Source organism: Chenopodium quinoa, unplaced genomic scaffold, assembly GCF_001683475.1.
Source record: "Chenopodium quinoa cultivar QQ74 unplaced genomic scaffold, ASM168347v1, whole genome shotgun sequence".
In the NCBI taxonomy this organism is placed as follows: domain Eukaryota; kingdom Viridiplantae; phylum Streptophyta; class Magnoliopsida; order Caryophyllales; family Amaranthaceae; genus Chenopodium; species Chenopodium quinoa.
In genome coordinates, this window is record NW_018743906.1 from 1,513,711 (window position 1) to 1,528,837 (window position 15,127).

The following is a 15,127-nucleotide window of genomic DNA, read 5'->3' on the forward strand; positions in this document are numbered from 1 at the left end:
CCAAGAACACTTGCTACCTTATAGGAACCTACATATCCTACCCAACCTGAGACCCACTCAGGTTCTCTCAACACTACTCAAGTGCCTACACTCTGCTTCACACCTAAAGCTCACTCTATGTGCTTTCACTGCTATCACTTGAATTTTAGAGAAGACACACTCCTCCACTCAAGTGTGAATTATCAAGAATTCACAAACTCCCCAAAAACCAATTACAACACAAACACTACTAGCAAATAGGTCATTTCCGACGGACACTAAAATCCGTCGGAAAGTACGAAATTTCCGACGGATTTTATTTCTGTCGAAAATCCGCCGGAATATTCTGACGGAATTGTAATCCGTCGGAAAATTTTGTACTTTCGACGGAAAATCCGTCGCAACTGTTATATTTTCCGACGGATATATATCCGTCGGAATTTAAGTTTTTTTTTTAAAAAAAAAAAAACAAAAAAAACCCCAAACCCTAATTAAAAACGGCGCCCCCTCCCCCTTTAAATTCTGATTTTTCTTTCTCTCACCTCTATTCTCTCTTCGCCTCTCCTCTATTTCTCTCTCCTTTCCTCTCCTCTCTTCCTCCTCCCTCTTCTTTCCTCAGTTCTCACGGTCTCCTTTCTCCCATTATCTTTTCTATTTTTCCTCCTCTTCTTTCCTCATTCTCTTTCTCAATTCGAACTGAACTTTTTTGCTCAAGATAATGGTTCTCACGGTCGCCAATGGTTCTCTTTCATTCATATTAACGGTTTATACGGTCAAATTCAACCATGAAATCTCTAGATCTAGAGGTTTCAGGGTCGAATTTAGGTGTATTAAACCAAAGTCGGCTTAGAATTCAAAGTTTCGGTTGTTAAGGCATGTTTTCTTGTTTTATTTTTTTTCTTTTTTTTTCTTTTTTGGTTGTTTTTTTTTGGCGATGGTGGTGGTTTTATGATGGGTAATACGGCCGGATTTGGTTGTATTGGTGGTTTTGGTTGTTGTGGTTGTGGTTGTGATTTTTCTTTAGGTTTGTGTTAATTTTTGGGTGGTTCGTTGCTGCAGATCTGGATTGGTTAGGGTTAAGTGGGGTGGGTTCAAGTGGTGGGTGGTGGTGGGTTAAGTCAGTGCAATTTTTATTTTTTTATTTTTTTTTCTGGGTTCGGGTGGTGGTGGTTAGGGTAATGGGTTGTGGTGGTTGGAGGCGGGGATACGCCGTGCCGGTGGTGGCGCGGTGTTTTTTTTTTTTTAATTTCGTTTAAGAATTTTCCGACGGAAATTCCGTCGTAACTTTCCAACGGAAGTGAATCCGTCGGAGTTTGCGACGGATTTTTCTGGCACTTGAAAACCCTTTTTCGAGGGAAAAATCCGTTGGAAATAGTGGTTTTTCCTACAACCCCGTTTCCGACAACCATTTCCGACGGAATTCCGTCAAAATCGCCATTTCCAACGGATTTCAGGGTGTTTCCGACGGAAAAGTTCCGTCGGAAATGGCCTGTTTTCTAGTAGTGAAAGACTCACTCTAATATATAAATGGAAAGCTACACATGAAAACCGAAATCAAAATGATAAAGCTTAAACCTTTGGCAAACTTACTCTTAATTACTAAGTGAATTTCACGCTTAAAGCTCTCATTTTACTTCGCTGCATTACTTCTATATATATATAGGTCCCTCAGCTCATAAAGTTGGGTTTAGCAAAATGATAAGTTCAAACGGAAATTCATTCTTATCATTTTAATTTCGTTTTTAGGAAAACCTTTTTCTAATCATATTCATTTTATTTAAAAGATAAAGTTTTATGAAAAAGATAAAACCGAGTAAATCATATTTTAAAAGGTAAAATCAAATAAAATACTTTTTCTTAAACCTAAGCTTATCTTCTACGAATTACTTAGTTTGCCTAGCTCTATCTGATTTCTAATAAGTTTCATGCATAACAACTAGATATATTTACATCATCCTAGAAAAACAAACTTTCTTTATACAACCTAAGTTATGAAGTCCATCTTTTTCGGATGATATCTTGAGCTCTGCTCTGATCCTTGGTTGTTGAGGTTTGCCCCAGCATTACACCGGAACCAAGTTGATACAACCCGTTGCGAAGTTCTTGTTAGGAAACTCCTTTAAGTTCCATTTCTGGAACTCTTCTTTTGTCTTTACTAATCATCCTGGGCCTTCTAAAATTCATCTGCTTCAGTTCCTACTTCAACTCCTAGAGTCTACTAAACCTGCAAATATCACAACACTAGAAAATCCTTATTAGATGGAAGTTTGCTCAATCACAAATTCACAACCATCATCATCAAAACTCATAAGGGTCAACAATTTTCCCCTTTTGATGATGACAAACTGAGCAAACTTCTGAGGATAACAAAGTAAAGCAGAATGTTAGTTTTTTCATTTTTTTAAGCTAAGTAAAGAACGTACACTATACAAAATTGACCCCACCCGAAATGACCAAACTCGAAGTTGATTCAAAAATCGAAATTGACCCATCCCGTTCTGACCCAAATTGATTAACCCGAACTGACACAACCCGAAGTGACCCGATACTATATGACCCGACACGAAATAACCCAACCCAAAATGACCTGATAAGGCGATAGGTAGTCACATTTGATTTTTTTTTTTAAAAAGAAATTAACTTTAGCTTTGAATTATTATTATTATATAAAAATTAGTCTTATTATTAAAATAAGAAGGATTTTCCCATAGATTTTTTAAGTTAATTTATATTTGGCGACTCGACCCGAACCTAACAAGACTCGAATTGACCCTACCCAAACAAACTGTAATCCCCCGTATTTTTCTAATATAATTATTTATTATTTTTACAATATTTTAATTTTAATTTTATAGTATGAATTATTTTGATGTAAAAGTAATAAAATTAACTATTAAGTTATAATTTAAATTATAAGTCTTTTTAAGTTAGTAGTCCAATGCTTAAATTCTACTCAAGCCCAAACCATACAATTCCTGCTCCTAATAAAATTAGGAAACTAAAGCCCAAATAAAAATACAAAAACCCTCACCTCTCTTCCTCTCTTTCACGTGAAACACAAAGAGAAAAAAAAAAAAAAACCTCACATCTCTTTTTCCTCTATTTTACGTGAAACCAAGAGGAAAAAAAACCCTCAAGGCCACCGACGCCCTTGCACCGCCGGTGCACCATCGCTGCCCCCACTGCCGCACCTCTGGCCACTAGCAGCAGCCCCCTTTGTAGTAGCCGCCCTTCTTCCTCCCTTTTTCTCACTTCTTTTATTTTGTAATTTTGATTTAAAGCTTCAAATTTTATTTGATTTCAATTCTAAATTATTGTTATTAGGCTTTGATAGTATGTTTAATTTATAAAAGATTATAAATTTATGAGTTTTAGCCTGTTTAAATTATTATATAAAATTTCATATTATATATGTTGTATAATTTAGGGTTTAAACATTGATTTTTCATGTTTTAGGGCTTGAAAACGTGCTAATCAAGTTATCTAATTATACTATGTTTAAATTTTGTTAAAGTATAATTATTTTGATCATATATAAATTTTCAGATTATTAAAGTTTCGATTTTTATGAGCAAGTTATGATAATTTCATGTTTTTATGATTCTAAGCCTACAAAATAATTATTGTGGGTATTTTATGATTAAAAAGCTTTGAACTTTAAATTCTAACCTTAAAAATAATTTTCAAATTTCATACTTTTTATTTTGAAGCCTCTAATTACATTGAATTGATATATTTTTGGGTTTTTAACACACTAACTTGCTATATAAGGATTATTTCAAGTAATTATGCTTATAGGGTTATTTTATATACTTAAACCAAATTTTCAGATTTATTTACTTATTTATAAAGTTGCTGTAATTTGATATTAAACACTATATTTTCATAATTCTAACATACAAACTTATAGTTGGGATGTTATATTATTAACTTTGACTATTGGGAACAATTTAAAGGCTTTATTTTGATGATTTAAGATGTTTTAAAGTAGTTTAGTATTGCTGCAAATTTATCTGTTTGGGTATTGATTTATTTCTCACTGTTTGGTTTAGGAGAGGACTTTGTAGAAGGCGACTTCTAGTTTTAAAGTGGTCAACCGGATTGTTTACACAAGGTACGTACAAGTTACGAAACCTTGCTTGTAGGTGCATGTTTAAGGACGGATCGAGAACTTATTATCATGTATAGGATCGACTGGGTTAAATTGTTTGGTTATACATTGTGAATTTCAAATGATGTGCACTAGTTTATAATGCAAGTATTATTTGTGCTCTAATTATGCAAGGTGCGCTTAGAGGCAAAGGTATGTGATTGGTGTAAAGATTAAATTATTAATCATTCATGATTATGCAAACAGGATGAGTAAAGGAGAAATTCAAGTCTTATAAGACGAGGTTAAGGTTTTGGGGTGTCTTATGCACTCAAGGTGTTTATACACCGAGGTAATAAAGGAATAAATAATAAATGTTGTTTGTCACTAATAAATCAAGAATTTAAATTGGGAATTTGCCTTGTTTGATTGAATTGTGTTTGGAATGTTTGTATTGTAATGTATATGAGTCATCACCAAGTCTAAACCTGTAAATCACGTAAAGTGCAAGATGGATGAGCAATAAAACTCTGGATTGGTGCACATTTGGAGTAATGACAATTAGGGGTTGGGGTACACGGGGTATTAGCCGTGTACTTTTATCGAGGCCGTCTGATCTACGAGTCTCCTATTTCAAATATTATTTTTTAAAAAAAAACTAGGAGTTAGGTGAGATCTCATACTAACTACAGTCACGGAGTCGCTCCCGTGGTCGTTGGATGTTTATTGATGTTTCCGAAAGGAGGCATGGGGTTTTTCTTTTATTGATGTTCCAAATGGGACATAGGTTGGACAACCTTGTCTATTGCTAAATCCAATGAAATAAATAAATGAGTTAGTTAATATCAACTAGTGAGGTCTTAATAAATTTGATAATTGGTCATGTGTTGAGTTTGTATTTAATGGTGCTTATGCTTGATTTTTAGTAGCATGTTAGGTATTTTCTTAATTTATTTCGCAACTTGTATGTACTCAGCTTTGCTGATTGCGTGCTTTTATGTGTGTCTTTCTTTGGTCATGACCTTCGCCTTTCAATGACCCTGTGACAATCCAATTTTTACACTTGTAATATTGGGGAGCAGATATACCACAGGTTCTTACACATGCAGCATCTATTTCTAGATGGTGGGATCTTGAGTGGAGAGTTGGTTACTTTCTTATTTTATTTACTATTTACATTTAAAGTTATTTAAACTCAACTTTGCTTTCATACAATTTCTATTGGTTTCAGTTTTGAATAAGGGCCTTAAGGGTTCCAAATTGTAAGATTTAATTTGGTTTTGGTTATTGGTTTGAAACTTATATATATTTATTTTAGTTTTTCCGCTGCTATTTTCTGAAAAAGCCTTAACGTTTGAACACGTGGCTGTAATACGTCAGTAATTCTCTTGAAATTGTTCAGGTTATTCACAGGTTTTTAAGAGAGAATTATTGGGTGTTACACAAACCCAACCCGAACTTTACCCAAAGATTAAACATATTCACATTTACTTAAATGACCTAAACTGAACTGAACTGATTGTAGTTGAACTGAATTGAACAAAACTGAATTGAGCTTAAATGAATATTTAATGACAGAATGAAATTAGGAGCTGAACTTAACTGAACTTAAGCTAAAGTGAATAGGCCCTTAGTACTGAAAATTGACTCTACCCAAACTTACTCGACCCAAACTGATTTGACCCAAACTGATTCGACCCGTACTTGACCTGCCGCGAACTCAACCAAAAGTGTTGACCCGAATTTGAACTAAAACCCAAATTGACCTGACCCGACTCGACTCGAGCTCGACCCAAATACTTGTTGACCCAAAAGTGACCCGACCCAAAATATCCCGAATGACCCGTTTGCCAAATCTAATCCAAACTAAAAAATGTTTTGAACCATAAATGACTCAATCCATTTCATCCCCGATTATAACTAAACACACAAATCGAATAAAATTATCAATGTGAGCTTGATCCACAATATCGACACATAAAGAATGATTTGACATGAATTAACCCGACCTAAATGACCTGACTCGAAGTTGACCCGATTCGAAGTGACCCGACTCGAAATAACCCGATCCATAATGATCCGATAGGGTGATATGTACTAACATTTTATTTATTTATTTTTTAAAAGAAATTTACCTTAGTTTATAATTATTAATTAAAAAATACTAAATTACTCTTATTATTAAACTAAGAGGGATAGAATGTTTAAGTTAATTTATTTTGGCAACTCGACTCGAACTTGACCTGACTCGAATTGCTCAACCCGAATCAACCTGACCCAAAAATTAGTTTAGAAAATTGACTCGACCCGATTTGACCTAACCCGAACTGACCCGACCTAAACTGACTCGACTCTAACTTGACCCAATGCGAACTCAACCCAAAGTGCTAACCTGAATTCGATCGAAACCTGAATACCCAAATTGACCCGACTCGACCCGAATACTTGTTGATCGAAAGCGACCCGACCAGAAGTAACCTAAACGACCCGTTTTCCAGATCTAATCTGTAATACCCCATATTTTCATACGTATTTTCTAATTAATTAATCAAGCATTATTTTATAAAAAGGGTATTTTAGTAAATTCAATATTTGGAGCGAAAATAATATTTGAATTTTGGCGTCAAATATAAATATTTAATCATTTGAATAATTAATTATTTTCGGATTTCTAAATTAATAATATAGGTTTAATTATCTTTTTTTAAGGTCGGTCCATACTTTATTATACTAACTATTTCAATAGAAATATCTAATATACATTATGTATTTAACTACTTTTTATATTATCTAAAATATTTATTTATTCAATTATTTTATTATGATTTGCGTTTTTTTTTTTAACAGAAATTTTTTTGTGAACGTGAGGAACGTGAGCTTATCATGTTTTTAAGAGTGATTTTATCACTTTAGTTTGTTAATAACTATTTAACTTAACCTCTAATTCTCTATCTCATTTTGTTCCTATCTTCCTTCTCCCAACCATATGTGTATCCATCTAATTTTTCTTATCGTTTAACCAACCTACTAATCTAGACCAAATGTTACTCAAATTCATTCAACAAACTTAAACTTATCATGTTCTTATTCTAATATCATTCCACCTTAAGCTCTATCCTTTCTACACCCTCAACACTATAAATAGACCCTTAATTTTTTCCACTTATTCACACCAATTATCTACTTTTCTTCTCCTCTTTTTACACAAATCATCCCGTTTATCTTGAAGCCAATTTTCGTGCACTTCTGGTCAGTGGTGGGATATTGACGTTTCACAAAATATTGTTCCTCTTGAAAAATCCTTGAGTTTAGGCTCAAGAATCACCCAATTCGGAGTTATATCGAACGAGTTACAGCCTCTGCAAGTTTTGCCTATTATTTCTAACGCAAATCCAATTCTTCTCTTTTCCTTGGTTTCTTATCTTTTCTTATTCTCTTCTCTTATTCAACTATTATTATTATTATTATTATTATTATTATTACTATTATTATTATTATTATTATTACTATTATTATTATTATCATTATTATTATTATTATTATGGGGGATTTATAAATAATTATTATGAGTAGTTTTAATTATATAAAATCATATTTTTAATAATATTTATGTTGAAAGATTCATGTACATATAGTTGAGAGGTTTTAATTTAATTATTTGTTAACCTTATATTGATTAAGGTTATATTTATTTGTAGGGTGTGTTCAATCAAAGTTCTTGAGGTTCTTTTTGTGTGGTTTTTATAGCAAGGATTAAGGTAAGTTTAGGTGGCTAGATACCTTTGAAAGTAATTGGTTTTGTAACATGTTTTACATGATTTAAGTGGTGATTGAATTAAATTGATTTTGAAATAAATTATGTTTGAAAGTATTTATTTTAATAAAAGTATTTGAATGATTGATTTTTAAATCATGTTTTGAATGGTTTGGATTACTTATCGTGTTTAAATAATATTGGAAACTATTGAATATTAAAAGGATTCATTGAACCATTGAATTATTATTATTAATGCTTTATAAGCATGTTAGTAATTCCACTATTCGGATTTGGTTTATTGATAAGGCCTTGGACTTTGTATGACCGGGTCTTTCCTCAAGAATAGCCTTGTAATATAAGAAGACTAGCATGAGGGGTGTGCACACTTGGGTGAGGAATTAGATTAAAAGGAATTGGTTCTTAATAAAGGAATTGGTTTTATTAACTTTTATTTTGAATATTGAATCATTGGAATCGGTTTTGGAATAATGAGTTTTGAATTTATTGGATTAATTATTGGAATTGGTTTTAAAAGCATGTTTGCAAATAAATTGTGTTTACACTATCTTGCACTTATCGTACTTAGCATATTTTGCTAATCCGTATTTCTTATTTGTTTTGGTTCGCCCTATTTATCGTAATGGTAAGCAGTGTTGACTATTTTCAGGTGGAGTCATGAATGAGCATATGGGAGTCCAGGGATTTGCTTCACCTAGTTTAGGAATGTTGGTCTTGTGTTTATTTTTTAGCAATCATAATAATGTTACTATTTTTATAAGTATTAATAAAAGAAAGTTGATTTTCTGCTGCAAGTTTTGTTGTTTAGTTAAGTATTTTGAGTAGCCTTCCGTAATTACGCGGCGGTTATACGCTCAAGTCTATCTCTACGATATAATTATACGTATTATACTGGTATTTCCGTAGAGGGAGATTTTGGGGTGTTACATAATCCGAATTAAATATACGCTTGGTACCATAAATGACTTAAACCATTTCATCACCGATCATAACTAAACACACAAACCGAATAAAATTATCAATTTGAGTTCTATATATCGACACATAAAAAACGACTTGAACATGACCCGACCCGAACATACTCGATCATAAATTTACATGACCCGAATGTACCCGACAAGAAATTGACCCGACCTGAATGACCTGACTTGAACTTAATTCAAAAATCAAAGTTGACTCGACCCGAAGTGACCCAAATCGACATGACCCAAAGTGACCCGACCTGAAATGCCCGACTTGGAATAACCTGACCCAAAATGACCCGATAAGGCAATATAAACACATTTTATTTTTTAAATTTTTTTTTAAAGAAATTTACTTTAGTTTTTAATTATTATGAAGTAAACATTACTCTTATTATTGAAATAAGAGTGATTTTCCCATAGATCTTTTAAGTTAATTTATTTTTGGCGACTCGACTCGAACCTAACTCGACCCAAACTGACCCGACCCAAATTTACTCAACCCGAATTTGACCCGATGAGAACTCAACCAAAAGTGCTGACCCAAATTTGACCAAAACTCGAATAGACCCGACTCAACTCGAACCCGAGCCGAATACTTGTTTGCCAAATCTAGTCCAAACTAAATTGGTACCATAAATGACTCAAACCATTTCATTCCCAATCATAACTAAAAACATAAAGCGAATAAAATTATAAATTTATGCTTGATCCACAATATCGACACATAGAGAACGGCCTGAACATGACCCGACTCGAACATACTCGACCATAAATTAACCCGACCCGAGAGTACTAGACAGGAAAATGACCTAACTCGAATGACCTGACTCAAAGTTGATTCGAAAATCGAAGTGACCCGAATTGATTGACCCGAACCGACACGATATGAAGTGACCTAACTCGAAATAACCCGACCCAAAATGACCCGATGATAGGACTTATTTATTTATTTTTTTTTAGTTTTTAATTATTACATAAAAATTAATCTTATTATTGAAATTAAAGGGATTTTTCCATACATCGTTTATGTTAATTTATTTTTGGCGACTCAACCTAAACCTTACCTGATTAGAACTTATTGACTCGACCCGACCTGACCCAAAAATTAGTCCTGGAAATTGACTCGACCCGACCTGACCCAACTCGTATTGACCCGACCACAACTGACTCGACCCAAACCTGACTTGACATGACATGAATTCAACCAAAATTGTTGACCCGAATTTGACCCAAGCCCGAATTTACTTGACTCAACTAGAATACTTGCTAACCGGAAAGCGACCCGAACCGAAATAACTCGAACGACCCGTTTGCTTGATCTAATCCAAATTAAAAAATGCTTGGTACCATAAATAACTCAAACCATTTCATCCTCGATCATAACTAAACACACAAATTGAATAAAATTATCAATTTGAGTTTGATCCACAATATAAACACATAAATAACGACATGAACATTACTCAACCATAAGTGTGGCAAATTACCGCCGTTGAAATACAATTAAATTTTTTCATAAATTCAAAATGTTACACCAAAAAGTAAAGCGGGAAGTCGTACACCACGTCATCGATCCACAATCCGTGTAAGTCTCATAAACAACCCTCAACCGTAGATTTAACATCCCATTCAATAACGGTCCAGATCTCATTGCTGACTCCCACCCTTATTTCACTCCTCACTATAAAACAACCTCTCATTTCTCCTTGAAATCTCATCAATCCCGCCTTCTTCACTCTCATCAATACTTTCTCTCTCTAAAAAATTCTTACTCAACTCTCTCTCTAAAATCCTTCATATTCTCTCTCATCACCAACAATGGCACGAACAAAGCAAACCGCCAGAAAGTCCACCGGAGGAAAGGCCCCAAGGAAGCAACTCGCCACCAAGGCAGCCCGGAAGTCAGCCCCAGCCACCGGCGGAGTGAAGAAGCCTCACCGTTTCAGACCCGGAACCGTTGCGCTTCGTGAGATCAGGAAGTACCAGAAGAGCACTGAGCTTCTCATCAGGAAGCTTCCATTCCAGAGACTTGTCAGAGAAATTGCTCAGGATTTCAAGACTGATCTCCGTTTCCAGAGCTCTGCTGTTGCCGCTCTTCAGGAGGCTGCCGAGGCGTACTTGGTTGGTCTCTTTGAGGATACTAACCTCTGCGCAATTCACGCTAAGAGGGTTACTATTATGCCCAAGGATATCCAGCTTGCCCGAAGGATTCGTGGTGAGAGGGCTTGATTTCTGGGTTAGGGTTAGGGTTAGGGTTTTATTTTGTAATATGTTGAAGATCTTTAATTGAAAGTAGTTTATTATCTATATTATGTAGTTATCGGTGTAATGTGATGGTTAGTCAATAAATTTATTGACTGTCTTAATTTTCTATATGAATATATATGGTTGTTCTGTTTCTCTTGGTTTTTGATTGTGTTTGATTGATTATTACTGTTTGATTTCTGTCTATTTTAGCAGTTTGTAAATTTAATCTATATTCTGGAATGCTATAAATGGTTGTTGAGTACTTCTTATAAGTTTTGATACTATATTGTTAATTGGGTTATTTAATCTGAACTTAGTTGACTAGTCTGATTATAGTGAGCTGTTCAACGTACAAATTAGGTTGAACATTGTTTAACCTGTACCTTGATGATGTTGATAACGTCAAATTTCAGAATTAGTTGACATAACATTTCTGGAGTACTTAGCATTTGGACCATGGCTATAACTTGATGATTTGATGCAAGTATTGGTGTGCATTTTTGAGCTTTGTATTCAGAGGTGGAGCTGTAATTTGGTGATGCTCTTATTATCTAGAGTCATGGATTGTGGGATGGGATGTAAACAAGTAATCTAGTGGTAGAGCATCCAACTCAGTGGCGGATCTGCCTTTGTGCCTGGTGGGTCAAATGACTCACCAGGGCCCAAAAAAGTTTTTTTTTTTAAAAAAAAAAAATCCTGGGTGCTAGATCATCATCTACCTCCAAATTGTTACTACTACAGCAAATTGTACCCTGAAATTATGCTAAAATTAAGTTAATCATATAATTTGGAGTAAAATTGAATGAAAATGTGAGAAATTGGGAATCACACAGGAAGTAGTAGAAATGGCGGGAGAAGAGAGAGAAGGGAGTGTTGAAAGGAGGGAGAGTGACACCATTATTGAGGAGGAGAGAGAAAGTGAAAGAGATGGAATTTTGAAGCCAAAAAAAATGGTGAAAAACCAAAGAATGAAGGAGTATTATGAGGTGGGATGTGTTTTGCTGATATCTGTGGAGATTGGAAAGCGGAAGTGGGGTTTTTTAATTGGATATCAATATATCATCTCTTATCCTAATCAGTCTATTCATCTGATTTCAGAAACTCTGTAGTTAGAGTTCGGCATGGTCCTATCGTGCCAAAAAAAATCTAAGTTTTTTGTTCATTTTCCATTGCACTGAAACTGGTTGATGATTTGCTTTAGAGAAAGAGGGTACAAGAACAGAGGATATATGGTTTCTGGGTTTTTGGATGTATTTTTTAGTACTATTATTTGGTTGTTTGATAAATTTTTTTTTTTACATATTTGGTTATCAATTTGCATATACTCATAAGGATATCATATCTCAGAAAAGCCAAATTGAATTTATGAGTTTCTCTTTTTTGTGCTAAGGGTTACATGACATCTTGACTTCTAACTCTTGTAATACAGTACTTATGAACCCTCTAGATTGATGGAGGGCCGAAATCAGTTTAGCTGCCTGATAGACAAAATGCTGCTTCTGAGTATTGTATGGTACAATTGTACAAAGTAAGGCCCCATTCCTGATAAACAGCCGATGTAATTTCATTATTTATTGCTGTATTTGTAATTTTGTACTGACATGACAGTCATTCGTGCTCGTGTTAAGGTTTCAAGTGTGCTAAACTTTAGACATGCTGGACCTGGTGACCTTCTAAGCTAGACTCAAGAGGTATTAGCACTCATGACTTGACTTTTGTAATATAGCACTCAACGTGTTTGAAGTTATGAACCCACCAGATTTTTAGAGGTTGAAGTCAGTCTAGCTGCCTGACAATGATAGGTGAAGAAGTGCTGCTTTTGAGTATGGAACAAAGCAAGCCTCCAATCTTGATAAACATCTGATGTATTTTCATAACTTTTATTGTTTGGACTTTTTTACTATGACGAGATAGTCAATTGTGCTAATGTAAGGTTGTAAGTTCTCTGTTGGAGCTTTGTTCCCTGAACTTTAGACAGTCCGGGGCTGCTGAACTTCTAAGCTAGAATCAAGAGATTGGCTTTCATGTTGGTATTTCTCATTGAATTCCTTGCTGTTTGACTCAATAGTGCACAGAATCGAAGAGATAAGCGTAAAGCAGTGATCCGTTCGTTTCATACTTGTATAAAAATCTTGCAAAAAGTTTGAGCAGAAAAGCAAGCTACTATAGTGTTCTTCATGAATGTAAAAGGGTTCTATAACTGGGATGGAGGGATTGGAATATAATGCTGTTAGATAGTACAAAATTACTCACATTAACCTCTCTTAGCTGGCAATAATAATTTTCAGTAGCTAAGTTGTTGAGGTGGGATTAATGCTCGCTGTTATGTCTCTCTAATCATCTTAATGAGGACATGAGTTTATCTAGGTCCTACCCAAATACACCTAAGTTTAATGCATTGATGCATTGGATATCGCATGAACCAGACAAAGCTCGACTGCTCGAGCTTAGAAGGCACACCACTGATAAAACAGATGTTAACAACTCAAATTTGAGCTTGTTAAGCTCAATTATTTCAGGTCCGGCCATACTGAACATGTATACCAACTTGAATTTGAGTATCTCGAGCTAAAATCATTTCTCTTAATAATTTGGGTCTGAAGTACTTTAGAGTTTAGTGTTATCTAAAAATCAATTAGTCTAGATACACTTAACTGGCTCATTTCAGTCACATACATGTACTAAATGGATAGTATCTTAAATCACTCATTTGTGGGCCGGTTTAAACGACCAAGAAGGCCCAATTTGCATATAAGAAATACATGGGCCTCGCAACTCATAAGTCTTAACATCCAATAGGAAAATTCCAAAAAAAAAAAAAAAAGGAAGCAATCATTATAACATAACACTCACACACGCCTGAAATTAGGGGTTGGAACTAGGGAAGATAGCACTTATGAATGAATTTATTAAAAGGTGGCCCTAACTTAAGCTTTATTTATTTATTTATTTGTTATTGAGGAGATAAGAAGCTAATTAATTAATATATTAGGTTAATAATTTAACATAAAAAAGAGTAGCTTTACAATACTTGTGTTGTCATCTTCTTGTGTTAAATGGTTGGTCAAATAAAGTTTTGCCCTTTTTCTGTTTCTCAAGAGTCTTGACTCCTTGACCCACCCACTTTTATTGCTACTAACATCATTTTCTTTTTGGAGTTTGGGGAAGTTAGGGTTTCCCTACTTATCTCATTGATTACAATTATTAATATTTCTGTCCATGTGACCCCTCTAAATACTAAAATCCACCTATATATCCCTCTATATTAAAGTAATCTTTCATGTCATTGTCTCTATTTATCAGCGTAATTAGTACACCTTTGCAATCTTCTTACCCAATTGTGCTCGTCCACCACAAGAAAGAGATTAAGTTTGGGTTCCAATATGCCAACATGTGACATGTCAAATTGCAAAATGACAATTTGGGATTTTGACACTATAAAAACTTGTATCCCCATGTATACACTTTCTTTTAATTCAATTGATTTATCGTATACGTAGATAAATGAATCAATCAAATTAAGTCATATTCAGTATACTATGATTGCTTAATTGGTCAAATCCATTCAACTATTCCATTCTTTAATTTAGTTTGGATTTATTGTATTGAGGTGATCAAGTGTTAATGAGTCAATATTGGAATTTGATGCTTATCAAGGTAGGTCAATGTTTGGGTTTTAAGGTTAATAAATTCAGATGCTACTAAACTCGGAAATGAACTGGAATTGAGATGCTACTAAGATGAATTTAATATTATAGTAATTTCTTATGGGTTGAAATTCAATTACATTGCACACTCTAATTCGAATCAGGTTGGTTCAATAATCAATACGTAAACAAGATAACAATCATAATTAACAGAAAAGCAAACATATTATAGTAACTAACCCGACTCAAATTTTATCAACCCATCACCCAAATAGGACTTGATGTAAGATAAAATGTTACAAGTGGGCTCAATAGAACTCTTGTTGTAGCTTGACACAAGCAAGAATCAACCCTATTCCACCCTTTTGGGTGCGTGAAAAATCTTGGCACAAGGCCAGTCATGGTTAGAGTGATACCCACGCTC

General features: G+C 34.3%; 1 protein-coding gene across 1 annotated transcript; it reads left to right on the forward strand.

The window, feature by feature from the left end:
• The first annotated feature begins 10,507 nt into the window (after positions 1–10,507).
• Positions 10,508–11,215, forward strand: LOC110686944 (histone H3.2). Its single transcript, XM_021863566.1, has one exon. The coding sequence runs from the start codon at positions 10,628–10,630 to the stop codon at positions 11,036–11,038; it is 411 nt and encodes a 136-aa protein (XP_021719258.1). The 5' UTR covers positions 10,508–10,627; the 3' UTR covers positions 11,039–11,215.
• Positions 11,216–15,127: the final 3,912 nt, after the last annotated feature.